The 21,436-nt window shown below is 33.6% G+C and overlaps 1 protein-coding gene across 5 annotated transcripts in view; it reads left to right on the forward strand.

Moving 5' to 3' along the window:
- The window catches only part of Pfas (phosphoribosylformylglycinamidine synthase), a 73,678-nt gene that overhangs the window by 5,726 nt on the left and 46,516 nt on the right, over positions 1-21,436 (forward strand). For 3 of the 5 annotated variants that reach the window (XM_069824363.1, XM_069824361.1, XM_069824364.1), the window contains exons 2-11: positions 1,612-1,890; positions 7,227-7,377; positions 10,559-10,709; positions 11,595-11,731; positions 11,843-11,955; positions 13,307-13,447; positions 15,216-15,328; positions 18,005-18,265; positions 20,060-20,133; positions 20,252-20,408. In XM_069824363.1, coding sequence (XP_069680464.1) covers positions 1,622-1,890; positions 7,227-7,377; positions 10,559-10,709; positions 11,595-11,731; positions 11,843-11,955; positions 13,307-13,447; positions 15,216-15,328; positions 18,005-18,265; positions 20,060-20,133; positions 20,252-20,408 — 1,567 coding nt within the window. In that variant the 5' untranslated portion in view covers positions 1,612-1,621. Of the gene's footprint in view, positions 1-1,097; positions 1,326-1,611; positions 1,891-7,226; positions 7,378-8,677; positions 8,708-10,558; positions 10,710-11,594; positions 11,732-11,842; positions 11,956-13,306; positions 13,448-15,215; positions 15,329-18,004; positions 18,266-20,059; positions 20,134-20,251; positions 20,409-21,436 lie in introns of those variants that run through there. The other 2 variants (XM_069824362.1, XM_069824365.1) reach the window with 2 other exon arrangements.

Here is a 21,436-nt window from a genome sequence, read left to right on the forward strand (position 1 = left end):
CTTCCTTAGCTCCATAGTATATACAGGGACATCATTTTATTTTTACTTCAATTTTTATTGTACCTGAGTTTTTGAATGTATTTCACTCCCACCCCTTCTACTAATGAAGCTCAATCGTCCTCCACACAGATCCAAGACTGCATATACAGTCATATTAGCCTTACGGTCATAGTAAACAGTACATTCCACAAATATATGTTCGTGTTTTCCAGTGACGAAAGAGCTTTCAATATTGAATAATTTTCGCACAGATACTGTCGTCCATTTGCCTACGTCGTATCCAAGTTTCCTCCACCAGCTTTTATTCGCCAGCCAGTGGCTGGGCTGTCTTAGCTCTTTTCTGAGAACATTAATTTCTGTTAGGAATTGGACGTCTACGTAATATTATACAACTGTTTAAAATAACTTAAATAAAAGGGCCTCATTAAGTAATTAACTGTCACGTGATTTCCCCCCTTTCTACGACCCTACAACATAACCACTGGAACGGACAGTAGATAGTATGTCTGAGTAATTTTATCTTTTCGGATCGGGCAGAAGTGAAGATTGAATTTACAGTGTGTAAGGTTCTCTTTTATAGAGTAGGTACAGAATTATTTCAACATGAGTTACTAGTACGAAGGACGAAACTGGTAATTGGGATTAGATACAATAGTCTATAGTGCGATAATATGCACATTGGAACTGAAGCCTGTATCGAAATGAACGGCCACCATTTTAAAAAATGTGTTTAAATATCCATATTACGATTATTTTTCAATTTAACTTCATTCTCTATAGTGTACGTTAATGTGCTGTGGACAGTGTAATATACACTGCATAATGAATACGTCCACATGGAAAGCTCAGTTCGTGAGTAAAAACACTCATTGTTAATACTGTACTGTATTTTGATTAAACAAAAACCTAATGAAAATTATCAAACTTAAAATCGCGATATTTCCTAATTTACGTAAATTGATGAACTACTTTTCTTCCCTCCTATACCTAGTAAAGTGATTTGTTTGTACATTACTCCAATATCATCGAACTCCAGTCGTGGAAGGGGGTAGCAAACGGCGTTGATCCGAAGGTATAGCCAGGTCAATATTAAAAATGTTTGTAAAATAAAATGATGTCCCTGTATAATGTAAATTTTCATGAAGTTGAATTAGACTTAGGTGCTCTACACTGAATTTCTAGGATATTCTACTTTTCTTTTAGTTAGGAAACTGCTGTTTTAAGTCATTAACATGCTTATGAAGTAATTGTGAACGATTATCACTGTTTGTATCTTTTCAGTGTATTCTATGTAAATCCATCATGCGACAGAGTTGTGTCATTCGGTACGTAGTATTTGCCTCCACACCAGTGTCAGAGTTCATGCAGTTTTATCTCTTTACGTCTCTTCTATGACGTCGGTACATTGAAACCTTCTCTGATAACCTCTTTATTCCTTGTTTCTATGCTTGTAAGTCAGTCAGCATAAGACCCCAGCTGTGATTATCACCATAGGAACATAAAAAGTCTGTAACACTTGTTCTAAGTGCCAGTAGACCATATCTTGCTCTGACTAATAACCTCAGTTTTAAAACTCGTTTGAGTTCAGTTGATGCTTTGTGACTCTTGCAGATAGTTCAAGATGGTGATTGTTAGGTTTTACCGAAAGCCTGGACTTAGCTCAGCAGCTACTGCTACGAAATTAAGGCAACTGAGACAGAATACACCCTTGGTACGTGAGCTCCAGACAGAATTGTGCTTCAATGTGGAGACAACATCTTCGTTTACAGAATCAGAGTTGGAGAAGATAAGTTGGATTCTTGGATCTCCCTTTGAACCACAAAATCTTACTACAGAACCAAATCTCCATGGAGTGTATCATGGAAGCTTGCTTATTGAGATAGGACCAAGGTATGTTAAACCAAATACAGGTTTTATTTCTTGTGGGTTTTGTAAAATAGAAATAGTATTTAACCAGCAATAACTAAATTATTTGAATATATTTTGTCATGGCAGCTTAAATATAATTTTATTGGTGAGTTACATGATGTCTGTATTTGTTATGTCGAATAAAAACTCAATTTAATCGGTAAATACCTCATCTCAATATTTATTAAAATTGTACCTTAACAGATAAATAAGTTATCTCAGTATAAAATACAATAAAATTGAATAAAATATATAACATTGCTTATGCCAAATAAAATCATAAAATTCTAATAGTAAATAATGAGTTTTTTCAGTATTTGTCATGATATCTTATGTCAAGTAAAAGTAAATTATCTCAGTATTTTTAATAGGTACATAAATTATCTCTATATTTGTCATGACTTATACCAAATAAAAGCATAATTGTAATAGTAAATAATAAATTATTTCAGTATTTGTCTTGATACATTATGTCAAGTAAAAGTAAATTATCTCAGATTTTAAATAGGTACATAAATTATGTCTATATCTGTCATGGCTTATACCAAATAGAAGTATAATTCTAATAGTATATAATGAGTTATTTCAGTATTTGTCATGATACCTTATGTCAAGTAAAGGTAAATTATCTCGGTATTTTTAACAGGTACACACAAATTACCTCCATATCTGTCATGGTTTATACCAAATAAAAGCATAATTATAATAGTAAAAATAAGCTATTTCAGTATTTGCTGTGTAAAATAGTGAGCCACTGGCATAGCTCAGGTGATAGGTGCATTTGCCTGCTGACTTGAAGCTGTGCTCGGGCATGGGTTCGATTCCCATTTGGGCTGATTACCTGGTTCCATTTTTTCAGGTTTTTCCCAATTGTAACACTAATGCTAGGTAATCACTTGCCAAATGCTCGGCTTCATGTTGCCAAATACTATCTTGCTATCATCAATTCCTTCAACACTTTAATAACCTAGTAAGTTAGTTGGTATAGATCATTAAATAAGAGATTAAAAATTGGGTAAAGTGAAAGCCTAATAACATTTAAAAAATAAATAAGAAATTATTTCAGTATTTGTTGTGCCAGGTAAAAGTATAATTTATGAGGGAAATAAGTTCTTTTAAATAGTATTTTTAAAGAATAGTGTCAAGTAAAAGTAGGATTAATGGGTTAGCTAATAAGTAATTTTATTGTATAATTTCAATGGAAAAGACCTTTGGCTGAGCGTGCCAATGCTCTACTGACTGAACTACTCAGGAACTATCAGACATTGGCTCAATTTTTCCCTTTATATCCACATACCTCAAGTGGGCTGACAAGACGTCAAAGACCCAACATTGAGTGCACACAAACTCTGTGTGATTTGAATTGTGGAATTGTGGTTTTCTGTTAATGAACAGTGACATATATTATGCAAATTTTCTGTTAACGAACAGTGATGTATATTATGCACCACAATTCAAGCCGGGTACGAATCCCTGCCCCAGAACAATTTTTCCCTTGAAATTATTCACGTCAGCTTCACAGGGAACTATACCTGAAAGCCAGATTTGCAAAGTAATTTTATTGCAAATGTATTAAGTAGTCCAGTGTAGCAGTATGTTATATTGTATGATGAAAATTCTCGTTTATCTTATTGGAGAACTTCACAGTACATTACTACACCCACATGACGTGTCCAGCAGATTTTAGGTTAAAGTTTACATTTCTTTTATTCGTGAGATATCTTTCTGATATGAGTTGGTTGATCTAAAGTCCTTTCATAATAAGTGATGAAATTTCATTAGTATGAACTGCAGTCTCTCTCCATTACTTATATGAATGATATTGCTCAGTGAAAACTTTATAATGATCTTTACCCACATGATGAAATCATTATTGATCAGTAACACACTTCTTTTTATGTTCATTATGTGATTTCAATTGAATGCTATTATGAGCTTACAGTTCGGGACATTTATTGTAAATTGGCATCCTAATAATTTCTAGTAATTGTAAATTAAGTATTTATAACAGAGATGTAAATAACTGTAACCCTAAAATACTTGGTGAAACAGTATTCTCTACTATACGGATATTCAGTAATAATACTCGTAATATGAGCTTACAGCTCTCTGGAAACATTTATATGAAGAATTACTGACCTTAGACAAAATTCGCCTGTAAATTCTATTAATTTTGTAATGGAAACACTTTTATGAGAAAATATTTTATCCAAGGATAACTGTTACTCCTTTGCCACATTGTTATCCCATTAGTGTTAATTAAGACCTTTTCCCCCCAGAAGGGATTTATACTAAACCGAGAGGTGGAGGGGGGGGGGTGGAACCAATAGAAAAACATCTTAATTCCAGCAATGGTTGAACATAAGTGTTCATTATTTGGGATCGGAAACTTTTCTTGACAAAATTCATGTTGGAAAACATACTTTCGCACACATATATTGACGATCCAGACATTGTCAGCACATATTTAAAAAACTTGGGCAAATTAGGGTATGAATCGTTATCAAGAGAGAGCCAAGACTTTCCCTGAAATAATTCACAACGTAACACTGATGTTTATGCATCTGTGGATCAAATATTGTTTTAGGATTTAGGGGACGTGTAAGTGTTATATTATTCTCTGAAATATTTTTACTGCTTTTAATTATTATTATTATTATTATTATTATTATTATTATTATTATTATTATTATTATTATTATTATTATTATTATTATTATTATTATAGTTGTTTTCCTTTCTTTTTACCCTTGTCATTGTATAAACTGTGGAGATCCGGGGAAAAAAAAGGCTTCTGGGTCCAGATCTGAACCGGAGTCCGCCATTTGAAAATCTCTGTGCTATAACTATTTTAGTAAACAAAATTATTGTACTTGCTAAACAAAACTAACACTGAAAACTACGCCAATAAAAACATATCTGTAACAATCAAGACTGAAAATTCAGACAGTTTGAATTTCTACCAATCAATATTGGTTGGCAAACCACCAACCTTCAAGGAATCAGGTACTTGAAAGTCTACATAATAGAATTTATTTTAGTTCTGAAATGTTTTATCAAATTGAAATATAATATACAAATTACTATTCAGGTTAAGAAAAAGTCCGACATCTCCGAGGGAGGGATATCCTAGAATCGGGGGGGGGGGCCAGGAGATTTCCCCGAGCCACCCCCTGAATTCGTCACTGCATCTCATGAACTGTAAATAGTATATAGACAGTTTAAAATTAACAAGTTCCTTCAGGGACAAAATAAGTATTCATATTGCTACAGTGTTTGGACTTTCTTTGTTAAAATTTTGTGAAGTGCTTTTAGGTATACCACATAATAACATAAATTATTCTATAATTAAATTCACTATACAATTTTAATTGCCGCAGTATTGTCGGAAGCTGTGATATTGTATTACTTAATTTATTGAAGTTCCTTTTCCACAGTTTATCATTTCCAAATCTCTTTTGATCCTGCTTAACCCCTATATCTGATATAGTATAATTAAATAGCGTGCACGATTTCTGATAACCTATGACCTAGTGATGCTACAGCAGGAAGAAATAAACAGTACGATACTGTATTACATAAGTTAGTCAATGCTACTTCTTATGACACTGCTGAGGTGGAGATTTTAAGGTCGTGACCTTTGTAAGAAACATTCTCTTTATTCAAAAATAAGTAATGATATTAATTTAATATTTTTTAATAAGTATGTAGCCCGAATATGTATTTATTTGAGAGAAATTATACCATAATCTCTTTCTACCCTTAAGGCTTTCCCGTAAAAAAAGTATTCCAATATTTTTTAAGTCATTTCATTTAGGCCTAATATAATCATTCAAACCTCATCAGCATCTGATTAATACTATATGTTATCAATTACAGTTTTCGAAGTAATTTTCTATAAGGAGGAATTATTATAACAGCTTCAGGGATTTCAGGCAGCATCTTATGTTTCTTTCTGAATGGCTTATGTAGGATTTTAACGTTTCTGCTAGTTAGAGCAGTCACTCCTCTTCAGTCTTGTTACTTTTTTTAAAAATTGGTACTGAATACGTGTTGAAAGAATAGAAGGAATACCTTTAAAATAAAAATGTATGTACCAGAATCATTTTTCTTGAATCAGATAGTAATGAATTGACGTAACAACTAAGTTGACCTAATCATATTTTTATAAATGATGATGGTATTCATATTAATTGGCGCTCTTCGTGCAAAACGATGATGATGATGATAATAATAATGATCCTTAGACCTCAGTCTATTGTGTCAGTCCTAAATCTAGACTTGTATAGGACTCAGACATTTACATGAAAAGAGTACAATTGTATCAAATGAGTAATTGATTAGTTGTTATTAAGAAATAATTAATATTTTTAGATAATTTCAAGGAAAAATTGTTCTGAGGCCGGGTATCGATCCCGGGACCTTCGCTTAGCGCGCGAATGCTCTACCGACTGAGCTACCCCAGGAACTATACACGACACTGTCACAATATTCGTTACTGGAGGTACGTTAACAGAAAGCCACAATTTAAGTCACACAGTATTTGTGTGCACTCATAGTTGAGTTCTGGCGTCTTGTCAGCTCATTTGAGTTGTGTCGATACAAAGGAAAAATTGTGACGGTGTCGTGTATAGTTCCTGGGGTAGCTCAGTTGGTAGAGCATTCGTGCACTAAGCGAAGGGTCCCAGGATCGATACCCGGCCCCGGAACAATTTTTCCTTGAAATTATTCAAACCTACTTTACACGGAGCTACTACCTGAAAGCCAGATTTGCATAATAATATTTTTAGAGTTCGCAAAAATGACTGGAAAGCACTTTTAAATTACAAGTAAAACTGAGTTTGAACCAAGCCAAAACAAAGTGTATGCTGATAGATTTAAGGAAAAGAACCAAGGAAACTTCTCCATTAAAAATATAAGAATTTGAACAGGTAGAAGAATCCACATATCTTGGTTCAAAATTAACACCAGAAGTAACGTACCTGGTAAGTGAAAAAATTAAAGCCAGAACTGCAGCAGCAAATAGTAGCTACTTTGGATTACAAAAATATTTAAGATCTCAAATAATCTCAGAGATAATGAAAGCCCAGTTATATAAGAGACTGACAATACCATGTAATCTTTGAGAGAAATTTATTAAGAAAAAATTATGGCCCAATGCAAGAAAAGGTAAATGGAGAATTAGATACAATGTCAAGTTATGAAGAACCAAAATTTACGCTAGCTGTAAGAATAGGCAGATTGTAATGGACAGGCCACATATGACACATGTGAAAGAGCTGTATTTGATTATTCATTACAATTTTCTTTCTCTTTAGGTTAAACTTCTCAACTGCATTCTCAAGTAATGCTGTCTCAATTTGTAATTCCATTGGCTTGAAGAAGGTGACAAGACTGGAAGTTTCTACAAGATATCTCATTCTCTGGGAGCAGGATGGTCTGGCTATCAGTCCAGCTGTTGAGGAAGAGGTATCAGTACTTTGAATAGATTGATCACTAATAAATACGTATTGAATAATAATGCATAACATAGACCCAAGGTTATGCCAGATAAGATAAATGCCATTAAGATCACATTAAGGAGAGAATTGTTAAATATTAGGAGGAAATGTGCATAATGTGCAAGTTTTAAATTACTCGTGACAGAATCTTGTTACACTCTACAACAGTATTCTTCGCATCTGTTTCTGTACAGTTTTACATACACATTCTTCGTTTATTGAATAATTTATTTTTCACTTGCATACAATTTGGTTGCCATTGTCACATTAATTTTTTATTCTTTTTTATGTATATTAATTATTAGGACTGTTTCCCAATCTTTTGGAAATTGGGCTCCATGCCAAATATTATTTAAAATACTTACCTAATAACTTCCCTTTCATGTGTTATTTTATTCTGCCCAATAAAATTAACTTTCTAAAATATCGGTACCTTCATATTAAATTGTCACTTCTCGAAATATAATAAAATAATATTGATTAAATGTCGTTTAGCTTGCATAATAATACTTACTTACTGGCTTTTAAGGAATCCAGAGGTTCATTGCTGCTCTCACATAAGCCCGTCATTGGTCCCTATCCTGAGCAAAATTAATCCATTCTCTATCATCATATCCCACCTCCCTCAAATCCATTTTAATATTATCTTCCCATCTACGTCTCGGCCTCCCTAAAGGTCTTTTTCCCTCCGGCCTCCCAACTAACACTCTAAATGCATTTCTGGATTCGCCCATACGTGATACATGCCCTGCCCATCTCAAACGTCTGGATTTAATGTTCCTAATTATGTCAGGTGAAGAATACAATGCGTGCAGTTCTGTGTTGTGTAACTTTCTCCACTCTCCTGTAACTTCATCCCTCTTAGCCCCGAATATTTTCCTAAGAATCTTATTCTCAAACACCTGTAGTCTCTGTTCCTCTCTCAAAGTGAGAGTCCAAGTTTCACAACCATACAGAACAACTGGTAATATAACTGTTTTATAAATTGTAACTTTCAGATTTTTCGACAGCAGACTGGATGATAAAAGTTTTTACAACTGAATAATAACAGGCACTTCCCATATTTATTCTGTGTTTAATTTCCTCCCGAGTATCATTTATATTTGTTACTGTTGTTCCCAGATATTTGAACTTCTCCACCTCTTCAAAAGATAAATTTCCAATTTTTATATTTCCATTTCGTACAATATTCTTGTCACGAGACATAATCATATACTTTGTCTTTTGCATAATAATGGTACTACTAATTTGTTTATTTTCGTCTCCAGTCTGCAATTGAGGATTTTAGATAGAATCATGTAAGTGATCTACTTATGCAGTGTTTATTACATTAATGTTAAAGCTTAGATTATATTATTAACTAATATTATACTAAGCAAATGATTCTGATTTAAGAGGCTTATGTGTAATATCTAAATACAGTATAAACAGGAAAAAGAAGTACTGTAATATCTTTTCAGTGATAGAATGTTTATTGAAAATAATGTACCTGAGCTCACTCAATGTTTAGGAACTGAACAGTATATACCTAAGCTTATTTTGTGTTGATCTAAATTAACCCATAACCAAAGTTCTATTGTTAGGAGTTCGTTAATGATGTGCGTGGTAGTTGAAAGAATAATGCTCAAAACTGCAAGAAATTCTAATGTCACTCGTGTAATTATTTTCGTATCTATTCAATTTTGGATATAGATATGTTGTGTTAAATCGGTATTGAAATCTTTAACTATCGACACTTTTTATATGTAGAGTGAGAGAAAAAGTGGGTCAAATTTCACAGTGTGGTTTTTATACACTTTAAGAAAAAACATTTTGTGTAGACATTTGTTCAAGACCTTCATGTTTGGCACCTGTGACCTCGTCTATTATTCTTTTTCCACACTTACTAGTTAAAAGCCTGTGTTTATTTTGTGAACTACAAAGTTGTTACATACCAGTATCAGACTTATTTCCATCACATGAAGTTGTCTTCGATATTTCTGATCTTCTCTCCTGGCATTGACTTATATGTAACTCACTTCTGAGGTTGAAGTGCCTAAAGGACGCAGTTACCTTGCCCCAATGATATGGTAGGATGGTCACGTGATTATGTAGCACCAGGAGAGGTCTTAACCTAAATTTGAGACTGTCGACGAATAAAGAAACACTTTCTTTTAAGGAAAAATCCTTGTTCTCTGACCGGGAATTGAACCCGGACTTCATAAACTGGAGCCAGAAATTCTGACCACTAGACCATAAGGCTGGTCTGCAGACTCATTGTTTTCTATAATATTTTTCACCTGTGTTGATTTGGTATGCTGGAAATGTATTCTAATTAATTCTGAACATATCCTTTAAAACGTCCTAATATACACTGTATAGAACATACAATTTACCAATTTTATTATATAGGCTTGACTTAAGAATCCACTCCTTTCTTTCACTCATAATGTTATACAGTATACTATTTGTTGCTAAAGTGAAGAATTAGGTACAGCAGTTAACGATGAACGCCAATTACAACTAAGTACACAATGTCACCAACATTATGGGCATAACGTTTACCTGTAGCGCCGTTGCCAGCATAAATTTGTTTTCTTCTCTCTCCTTCTGTCTTTCTTAATATTACTGAGAGATAACACCATTGTTTGCGACAAGGTTAGGTAGGGTTTGATGACGAGATATATTAGTGTCATTTAGATGCACTGTTAGTGTTATGGTTAGATAAGAGTTTGGTGAGGGGATGTATTAGTGATAAGTAGGCCCACTGTCAATGACAAGGTTAGGTAGGCTTTGGTGAGGGGATATATTAGTGGCAAGTGCTTCGCGCAAAAATGGCGCAAGTGAATGTTATATCCATTGTCCCTTTCATACATTTTCATTCCTCAAATTATTCTATTTCAACGGTATTCCCTGGAACACAGCATTTTGTTGTGATAACATGTTACAGTGTTTTCAAAAACGTGCATTTTCTATTAGTGCATTAAAAATTCCTCGTTATACTCTGTAAATCTTGCACTAGACTAGTTCAGTGAATTCTTAAGGAATATAGTCATGCATTTTACTAACAACATTCCATATCTATTTTGTTTGATATGGCATATATATATATGAAGACCAGAAATGAAATTTTGTTTCTTGTAACTAAATGCTATTATTATGCTTGACAGCTTTCAGGTCTCCTACATGACCGCATGACTCAGTGTCGTTACAACAAGCCCATTGAGAGCTTTGAACTGGGAATAACTCCTGAAGAGTGGTATGAGGTGGATGTATTGTCCGATGGAAGGAAGGCGTTGGAGAAAGTGAATTCTCATCTAGGTACAGTATAGGAAATACTGTTGCATACAGCAGGATTGACTTGTTTAGGAGAAACTGTGAATAATTATTTTCATCTACTTTTTACAACTTTCTATAATGAACACCGATCAAAATATCCCTCATTTTTCGTGAAAAACAACAACTGAATAGACTACAGTGGACTATAGTGGACTTTATGTTGTCAGTAAACAGCTGGATACATTAAGAAGATTGATTATTGATTACAACTTTCTTCTTCTTTAAATCTAGAAAATGTTTGAATTTTTATAAATTTGCAAGTACCGTACTTTATTTCATGTAAACATTGTAAAGACTGAAATATACCACTATAGATACTAGAGTGATCATAGGTTCATGATCTTTTCTTTATGAAAGAAAATCTGAAGATTTGTAAATTTGCATAGAATGAGGGAAATGTAGACATTTAAGAATATATTAAACAACTTGAAATTAGTACTACAGTATATCTAGGCACAAAATGATTGATCAGTTTCTACAGGTCTAAAATATTTTCAAGCTCATTCATTTGAGAGCTCAGTTAACAAGATAACGAATTTTAAATTACTGTATATACACAATTAATCCATGTTATTGGATATTCCGCGCATCCTAATTTTAGGGGAGAAAATTAAAAAAGAGAAAAGAAAATTGGCTGTAATTTGTATTTTATTTACAGTAAATTAATCCTACATAATGATGTACTCTAAAACTAAATAAAATATCAATTTGTTTTAAGAAGTCATGCATCTTTTTTCATATACATGAAGGTGTAAAACCATGTTGTCGTTTCGGAGTTTGCATATCAATAGTACTTTTGTAGTAATGTGATATTTTTATATGTGTTTAATTAATTTATTTGTGTATTTATGCTTGTGATTGTTCCAGGATTGGCTTTTGACGACTGGGATCTTGACTTCTACACAGATCTTTTCAAAAACAAATTAAAACGTAATCCAACAAGTGTTGAATGCTTTGATCTAGCTCAGTCCAATAGTGAACACAGTAGGCACTGGTTTTTCAAGGTAAGGTTTTTCAGGATTCAAAACTGTGATTATTGTTATTTATAAGAATCAATAAGACAGCTTTTACTACTGATTCTTACTAATTCATAATAATATCTCTAATTTTTTCAGGGTCGGATGGTGATAAATGGTAAAGAACAAACAGAATCACTTATAGACATGATTATCAACACCCAGAATTATACCAATCCAAACAACGTCATCAAATTCAGTGACAACAGCAGGTATTATTATTGGGCTATTAAGTGCTTAAAGTTAAAATTGTAGTTACAAGGCCAATATGTCATAGTTGAATATAAAAGTCTTAAGTGATTTATTTTTATTTTCACATACTTACCACACATGTTCTAAAATTGTAACATGTAGGTCACTTATTGCGAAAGTATTACTGGTATTTACTTTTGACTAGCTTTTGTGTATTGAAAATGATGCCAAAATCGTAGGAGTGTGTTCAAGTTACTTTTAATTTATGTTTCAAATATGCATAGGCCCTACGCAGTGAAATGCATATTACGCAATTTTTTTTTCCATTAGTTTAGTAATTTAAGATTTTTTTTTTCTGGCGCGAATAAACATTTATATTTTTTGTTAGTGTGCTTTTTAGTTTGTACTTTTTATTCATTTTAATTTCGTAGGTTCAGGTTTCAGATAAATAATGTTGAGTTTCGGTTATGCATGTATCGTAAGTGTTGAAATTTTGTGTTTATTACTTCTGATCCATAAAATTTTAGCTACAACTAAGCTATAGCATTTTATTTTTGTCAAAATTGCAGATTGGCAGTGTTAAATTTGTTATGAGCAGTGGCAGTGTCAGAAATGTTTATTTGAGAAGGGAATGTAAAGATGGGCAGAACTTAAATCAAAGTGGACAACCCTCCTTTGTTGTGTACTACAATCAGACTTATTATAGATGTTTCATTATATTTCTCCTGGTCAGTGACCATTAAATTTCAAGTGAATTATCTTAGCTGTGGGCCTCAGCGTATTAAAAAGCATTCAAACCTTTTGCTATCTCCTCTCCTCCCTACCGCAAATGTGATGTTGCACAGAGGCAGAGATAAAATATAAAATCAGTATGGGAATAGAATTATTACGAGTCAAGGCATAAGAATGTAAAACTTGTCAGCAAAACAGAAGCAAGTTAAAGGTATAATTTTAGGTAATGTTCGACATACCAGTATTGAAATATTAACTTTGTTAGTGTGATAAGAGAAGCTGTGAGAAGTAGGTAATTTCTGAGAAAGTATTGAGAGATAAATATAACAATAATTAAAACAATGAGGAAATTTAGTTGAAACTGTTCTGAAACTAATTTTAACTGCACTTTCGATGTTTGCATGAAGTGGGGGGTGTCAGAAGGATTGGTACTAGTTCACCAAACCCTTCTGGCTCTTCCCTTAGTTGTTGAAATCTACCCTGAATTTTACTCCTTTTGGTACGGTAACATTATTTTTAATGTTTTTATAATAATAGAAGGTCACATAGTATGTCAAGAGTTAAGTTTTACTTTCACTGAATTATACTAATTGAAGATTATAGCCACATTAAATGTTTATAATTTTCTTTTGTGTTTAGTGCCATGGAGGGCTTTGAAGTGAAACACTTGCGTCCTACTGATTCAAAAGAGGCCAGCAGCTTTAAAACAGTTCAGAGCAAATCACATCTCATATTCACAGCTGAAACGCACAACTTCCCAACTGGAGTTGCGCCATTCAGGTAAATAAAATATAAAAAAAAAAAAAGAAATGAATTTCTGTGTGTTTATGTAACAGCACCTTTTTCTGATTAATATCTTCACTCAAGGTCACAGGATTGTAACAGATTTTTCTGTATGTTTTGCAATCTCATGTAGGGCCCTAGAAATCTGCAGCCCACATCTTACATACTTATCTTCCACTACTTTCGTATTAATAATAATGCAATAATTGTGTTGCGTCATTATTGTTGCTGTTGAACTATGGTAATAATTAGCTTATTTCTTAGCAACAGCTTTTACAAAATTGTGTAAAATGATATTGCACGATGAAGTTAAAATATGATTGTAAATACCGTTTGAAATATTTAATTGCATGTGATTTATAGTGACTAAAACTCCTTGAACTGATATTTCGTCTATTGTCATGAATTTACTGTTTTATATTACTAATCTTTGTATGTATGCATTTACGTTATTTTTCTTATTTTCATTATTGTTTTCAACATACTGTACATGTAGTGTTTCCTCCATAAATTAAAGTAGTAGTTGGTAGTACATTAGAACTTGACTCTTTCTTGTTGTTCGATTTGGAATATGGAAACATAGACTTCTTATTAATGTCAGGAGCAGTGGATTGATACTCAGGAGGAAATTAAACACAGAATAAATATGGGAACTGCCTGTTATTATTCGGTTGAGAAGCTTTTATCATCCAGTCTGCTGTCAAAAAATCTGAAAGTTAGAATTCATAAAACAGTTATATTACCGGTTGTTCTGTATGGTTGTGAAACTTGGACTCTCACTTTGAGAGAAGAACATAGATTAAGGGTATTTGAGAATAAGGTGCTTAGGAAAATATTTGGGGCCAAGAGGGATGAAGTTACAGGAGAATGGAGAAATTTACATAACACAGAACTGCACGCATTGTATTCTTCACCTGACATAATTAGGAACATTAAATCCAGAGGTTTGAGATGGGCTGGGCATGTAGCACGTATGGGTGAATCCAGAAATGCATATAGAGTGTTAGTTGGGGGAGGCTGGAGGGAAAAAGACCTTTGGGGAGGCCAAGACGTAGATGGGAAGATAATATTAAAATGGATTTCTGGAAGGTGGGATATGATGGTAGAGACTGGATTAATCTTGCTCAGGATAGGGACCAATGGCGGGCTTATGTGAGGGAGGCAATGAACCTCTGGGTTCCTTAAAAGCCAGTAAGTAAGTAGTGGATTGGATCATTTTCATTGCTAATGAAAATTTTAGAAAAAACACTTCGTCTTCTGATGATGAACGGGAAAGAAGAAACAGAAATCAGACTTACTGGGACTTCCTCTATCATCCTGTATTATGGTTGTCTTATTTTTTCTCGCCTTCAATTCACAGTTTGTTCTTAAATGGGTTCAGATATTTGTAACGACCACTGCATAGGATTTCTTTCCATGTCCCCCATTTTACCTCAGAACATAGTTCATACTTTAGAAACGTATTTTTACATACTCAACAACGGAGAAAATCCATTTCAAATATTTGCTTTTGTTTATTGTCGCCTCTTCTGACTGATTTTACGTTTTGGTAGGAACACTCAACATTTGTTGCTTCCAAACCCAATTATTTCTCAAAATATCAAGGCAGTTTAATTCAATACTTCCATATTGATTTATATTATTCATGGAAAGGGAAGTTTTGTGCAAAATTTATGTGGAATGATTTTGGAAACCATAGCTTTATGCATGAGTTTGTGTGTTAACATCCTTAACTCTGCAAGTGTGACATCCTTCTAATGTATAGTGGAGCAACAACTGGTACTGGTGGAAGGATCAGAGACGTCCATGCCGTTGGCAGAGGAGGACACTGTATTGCAGGGACAGCTGGTTACTGTGTGGGGAACCTGCTAATGCCTGGTAAGTCTGGACTGCACAACCATGCAAGTTTGATACAAGTTACAAACTGTATTGTCTTTAAAATCATCAGTGACTATCTTCATATAACCATAATTTGCAGTGAGATTTCCTACCTTTCATAAATGAAATATATATTTCGTAATGTGTAGAGTGAATGTGTTTTGTACCTTCTGTTGAGTTCAGTGAGCACCGGTACATGTCAACAGAGTTATATATTCCCATGTTATGGAGTAATTGATTTGTTAATACTTTATAATATAATATACAGTATAAATCATTAATTTCAAGGGGTATTGTTTGAGATGTTTCAAACGAAATAGTTGAATGCATTTTTGCTCGTTTTTACTTCCTTTTCGAGAAAAAAATTGTTTTATATGAAACATTTCATAGCGTGTTTTGGAAAAGCCATTAATTTTATTCCCAACTATTCTCAGTCAACTTAAGGAGTTAGGTATAGCTCACAGCAGTAAAATTTTTGGAAATATTCAACATTTTTTTCCTCCATTACTGTATCTTGTAAAAGGTAAAGGTATCCCCGTAACATGCCATAAAGGCACTTGGGGGGCATGGAGGTAGAGCCCCATGCTTTCCATGACCTCGGCACTAGAATGAGGTGGTGTGGTCAGCACCACGCTCTGACTGCCTTTTACCCCCGGGAAAGACCCGGTACTCAATTTTATAGGAGGCTGAGTGAACTTCGGGGCCGTTCTGAAAGTTTGGCAACGAGAAAAAATCCTGTCACCACCTGGGATCGAACCCCGGACCTTTCAGTCCATAGCCAGCTGCTCTACCAACTGAGCTACCCGGCCGCCCACTGTATCTTGTACAATAATGAAAATTAGTATTCTTCTGCTATATGAAAAAAATATTTTTACAATATAAAAAAATGATTTTTTTTTTTTTTTTTCATAATTCAAAATGGTGGCAGTTTACTGTGCAATGATGAAGCATTTCCCTCATAACTCGTAAACTTGTTAACTTTTTCGTGTTCTCTCTCTTTTATTTTATTGCTGAAACTCATGTTTACAATGTAATGCTCTTTCAGCTACATTCCTCAATAAATAATTTTTGTTTTTATTTTGTGTTAGAAGAAAGTACGGATATTGGACCATTTTTTTAAATGAATTTATTTTTTATCAGACAAGCTATCAAAGGTAAAGAAGTGATTTTGCATCATATTGTAGATATGACATGTATAAATACACACAAAATATTTCATCACAGAATGTTGGATAGTTTTTTGACTTATGTGGGAAATGGTTCATCACTGCACAGTGAACTGAAATCGTAAAAATATTTTTTTTCATATAGCAGAAGGACAGTGTTTTACACATACTAATGTTGATTATTGTACAAGATACAGTAATGGAGGAAAAAAATGTTGAATATTTCCAAAATTTTACAGCTGTAAGCTGTACTTTACTCCTTAAGAGAGCAGTGTATTAATGATTGAAAGAATTTTAGTTTTGTCCTGTAGATGTGCAGAAATTTGATCCGAACAAATGTAACATTTTAAAATTCCTTTTCAGAACGAAAAGTTACATTCTTTCATCCCTAATTATATTACGGGCCGAATTCATAGTCAACACTTATCGTAAGGAAACACTTAAGCAGCTGCTTATAATAATTTCCAATTCATAAATCCCACTGAAGTGAACACTTATTCAAATAAGGTAGCTTGTCAGCTTACTCAAGTGTTTCCTCATATGCATTGAAATCAGCTGATTCGGTATACAATAGATGATGATTATGATTTGATTTAATTTATTGAGTTCTGTAATTAAAATGAAAATGAGTTTCGGCAAGCAAAAGATATATCAGAGATATGGAAAACCTTTTAGAGATGTATAATGATCAACAATTTAAGAGGAGATACCGTTTCGACAAGAACACTGTTGTGGATATTCTGGTGTCTCTCATTTCAATTCACAATATAAGCATCAGGCTTACTGATTTCGCCACTGCTGAAAGTACTGGTTGCTTTGAGATTTTATGATACAGCATCATTTCAGGTAGATTTAAGTGGCATTTTTTTTCGAAAAGTATTCACGTCCCAACGAAGTGTTATTTGCATTTTTATTTGTATTCTACCCAAGGAATAAGCTGTTAAAATTTGCGTAATTATACCACTTCCACTTTGTTTAGCATAAATATAACTGAAAAATAAATTAAAATGATTTACTTACAGGAATATTTCCGGAGTTTGCATTAAACTCAACTGCAAATTTATTCCCTATCAATTTCTTCTTTTGGAGAGAACAATTATCAGTTTTTTTACTTTCGACGATATCTCCATATTTCATAACTAGTTATCTTAGCTCACTTCTTTCTTTTCTGTAAAATGCTTTCTAGACATCTTGTATAATTTTTAGCTCTATAATATTTACTTCTGTGTTTGTGTATGACAATAATGCCGATTTAACAATTTGAAGGCGCTGGAAAACAATTGAATGTAGGAAAGCGCTCACGTCTAGCCATGTTGCCATATTTCTTTCGATGTCAAGGGAATGCTCAGGGCATATGAATGAGTAGCGTCTCTGCAATACAATCTGAAATAAGTGCTAAGGAAATGCTCATTACTTAAGTGTTTCCTCATTTTATAAGTGACGACTATGAATTCGACCCTACATTAGTTCAATATCCAAAAGTAAGATGATTTGTATTCTTTCTGTGTAGACTATGAGTTGCCATGGGAAGATCCATGTGTTCAATATCCTGATAACTTTGCACCTCCATTGGAAGTCTTAATAGAAGCTAGCAATGGGGCATCAGATTATGGAAACAAATTCGGAGAACCTGTTATCTCTGGATTTGCTCGGTCATTCGGTATGTTGGAACCATCCGGGGACCGGCGAGAATGGATTAAGCCCATCATGTTCAGTGGTGGTATCGGTTCTCTTGATGCAAACATGATCAACAAACTGAAGCCAGAGAAAGGTAAACATTTTCTTCATGCAGTATATAAGATGAAAATATGTTGAGGTTATAAAATAAGGCTGAAGTAATGAAATAGTAGTCATCATAACAGAACTTTGCTGGACCATTGGTTTTAATGTCTTTTCTGCAGGAATTGGTATCTATATGTACGTGTTATTCTTTTATACTTTCTGAACTGTTTTTGCACAGTGCAGTAGAATCCCCATTACTTGTTGTAATGAACCAGCTGAGATGAATAATGAAGTGAAAAAATTGGATAATCGATAGCTTATGTCTTGGTTTTCATATTCAGAGTGCATATTATAGGATTTTGAATTTCCCACTATAGCCTAATTAAACCACTGTTCTTCAAGCTACACAGAATCATGCTGGATAAGCACTTGATTGAAATACGAATACACTATACTCTGTGAAAATAATACGGTAAAATAGAAATGTTTGCAGTTTATTTTGTGCTATTTACATAACTTTCCTAATACTAGACTTTCGATTATGTTTTCGTAAAGAAGTCAGTCACTTTACTCTGCACCTTTACTTTTCTTAGTTTTGTTTCCATGTTCATTTATACTTCTATGATGGAAAAAATGTTGAAAAACAGTGTACCTATATCTGAAGTTGAACTATGAAATGCTTGAAAAGGAAGATTAGATTTCGGTGGCAGACTTCAAGTAATTAACATAGTATTGTACATTGCGTTGTTGTTTGTAAACGAACTACTGTGAAGTAAAGCCATATAGTAATATTCTACTGATTGATAAATCAGGTGCCAGATAACCGAGATTTTACTGTATTTTTTTGTTTTATATTTGAACTGATTGATAAATCAGGTGCCAGATAACCGAGATTTTACTGTATTTTTTTGTTTTATATTTGACTCTAAGGCAAAATGTGATGTCATTTTTTGCAGTTTTTCAGTAGCGAGATTTTAAAGTTTGAACAACTGTACAAAATCATATGTCATATTTCATAACAAGGGGTTAGAGAGAAAAATGGCATTAAAAAAAGAAATGAACCACGTGAAGGTGCGGAGGAAAGGAAATTATGACCCACAAAGTGTGTTCTTAAGAATGACTGCTGGATATACAATATATATTTTTTTCTGCAAGAATTAAAAATGGAATCAATAACATTCCACATTAGTAAATGTAGGCTCAATTAGCAATGACCTTTGCATGCGAAAAGCACACTGGTATGTGACCATAAGAGGCCACCAACTGTAACACTTACCTCTCTCTCTAAAATTAGATTTCCACTAATCTAAAAATATATTTGCAGCTCTGTACTTGTAGGAGTTTCATTATCAAAACAAAATCAATGGTTCAATGAACTTGTAAATATTTATATGGTTAAGTACTCTTTGTTTCTTGCAGCAGCTCACAAATGGCGAGAAGATTTCTAAATTATTACGTGCATGGATTATGATGATGATGACGATGATGATGATGATGATGATGATGATGATGATGATGATGATGATGATGATGAGGACGACGACGATGACGACGACGAAATTAATATAAAGTTTTGGTTATATATGGTTTTAATTTATTTATTATTGATAAATAATTTATGAAAACGAATCTGTTAATCCTAAATTTACCCATTAACCCTTTCATCACCTCCAAAAAGATTTGTCACTGCGTAAGTGTTAAGAGCAATATTTTAAGCAGTGTCATAAGTATACCTAAATGTTGTTACTGTTTTTTTTTTCTGTTTGTGGCCTTTGTAATGATTTTTTTATATTTATTTCTGCTTTTGTTGCATTTATTTGTGTCTCTGCTTTTTTCCTGTTAGGTATGAAAGTAGTGAAATTGGGAGGTCCAGTGTATCGTATTGGTGTTGGTGGAGGTTCAGCAAGTTCGGTGGAGGTGAGGAGATATATTTACACATCTCAGTTGAAATTATACGTTGTAAATAATACGAATATTGATATGACCAACACTTTGTGAAGTACTGATGTCTCTGTGATGTGCCCGGTTTTTACAGGTTCAGGGAGACAACAAATCAGAATTAGATTTTGGTGCTGTACAAAGAGGTGATGCAGAGATGGAGCAAAAACTAAACAGAGTTATCAGAGCTTGTTTAGAAAGAGGAAGTGAGAACCCTATTTGCAGTATTCATGATCAAGGCGCTGGTGGCAATGGTAAGCAAAAAATTAGTGATTTTGTCATTTGGCTTGTCTGTCTGTGTGGAACCTTTTCTGCAAAACTGTTGAACGAATTCTGTGTTATTTGAGATTTTCATTGGTCCATTTGTGGAGAATGGCTTCTAAAGATTGAGGTGATGTAGCTCCTAAACATTTGATGGTTCTACATCTATGACATGGTGCAAAAACAAAAAAGATTATCGCACCATGTACGAATTTTCTTTATACTCAATACAGTGTGTTGATTAAATACAATAATTTACTGTGTTTACTTGCGTATTTTTCGCACTTTCTTGGGGGAAAAAATGTCTTAAAAATAGGGTTGCATAAATTACGCAAGAAATAAAAATACATGTTAGATACATTGTATATTAAAGTAATGCACTTTATTGTAATACGTGTATGTATGTCTGTGTGTGTGTGTGCGTGCGTGCGTGCGTGCATATATACATACATACACACACACGCAAGACGAAGACCATGCTTATTGGAATAAAAATAAAGAAGGTAACCAAAGGAAGGTTTTAATAGAAAAAGGAGCATCTTCTGCAGACCTCTCGGAAAATAACTGAGGAAGAGACTAGTGAAGTGCTTTGTGTGAGGTGTGGTATTATATGGGGCAGAAACATGAACATTAAGACGAAGTGAAGAGAAGCGACTAGAAGCATTTGAAATGTGGATATGGAGAAGGCTGGAGCATGTGAAATGGACAGACTGACTAAGAAATTAAGCTGTGTTGGAAAGAATGGATGAAGAAAGAATGGTGCTAAAACTGATCAGGAAGAGAAAAAGGAATTGGCTGGGTCACTGGCTGAGAAGAAACTGACTACTGAAGAATGCACTGGAAGGAGATGTGTTGAGGTATGCCATGGCGAGGTCAAAAATAGGTGCTAAAAATTGGGGTGCGAAAATTATGTGGGTAAATATGGTATACTGCATTGATAACTTTATATTATAAAGAAGATTTTAACACACAACAGTGATTTCCTTCATAGTTCGCTCTAGTAATTATTTTCCAGGTAAAA

Source organism: Periplaneta americana, chromosome 4, assembly GCF_040183065.1.
Source record: "Periplaneta americana isolate PAMFEO1 chromosome 4, P.americana_PAMFEO1_priV1, whole genome shotgun sequence".
Taxonomy (NCBI): domain Eukaryota; kingdom Metazoa; phylum Arthropoda; class Insecta; order Blattodea; family Blattidae; genus Periplaneta; species Periplaneta americana.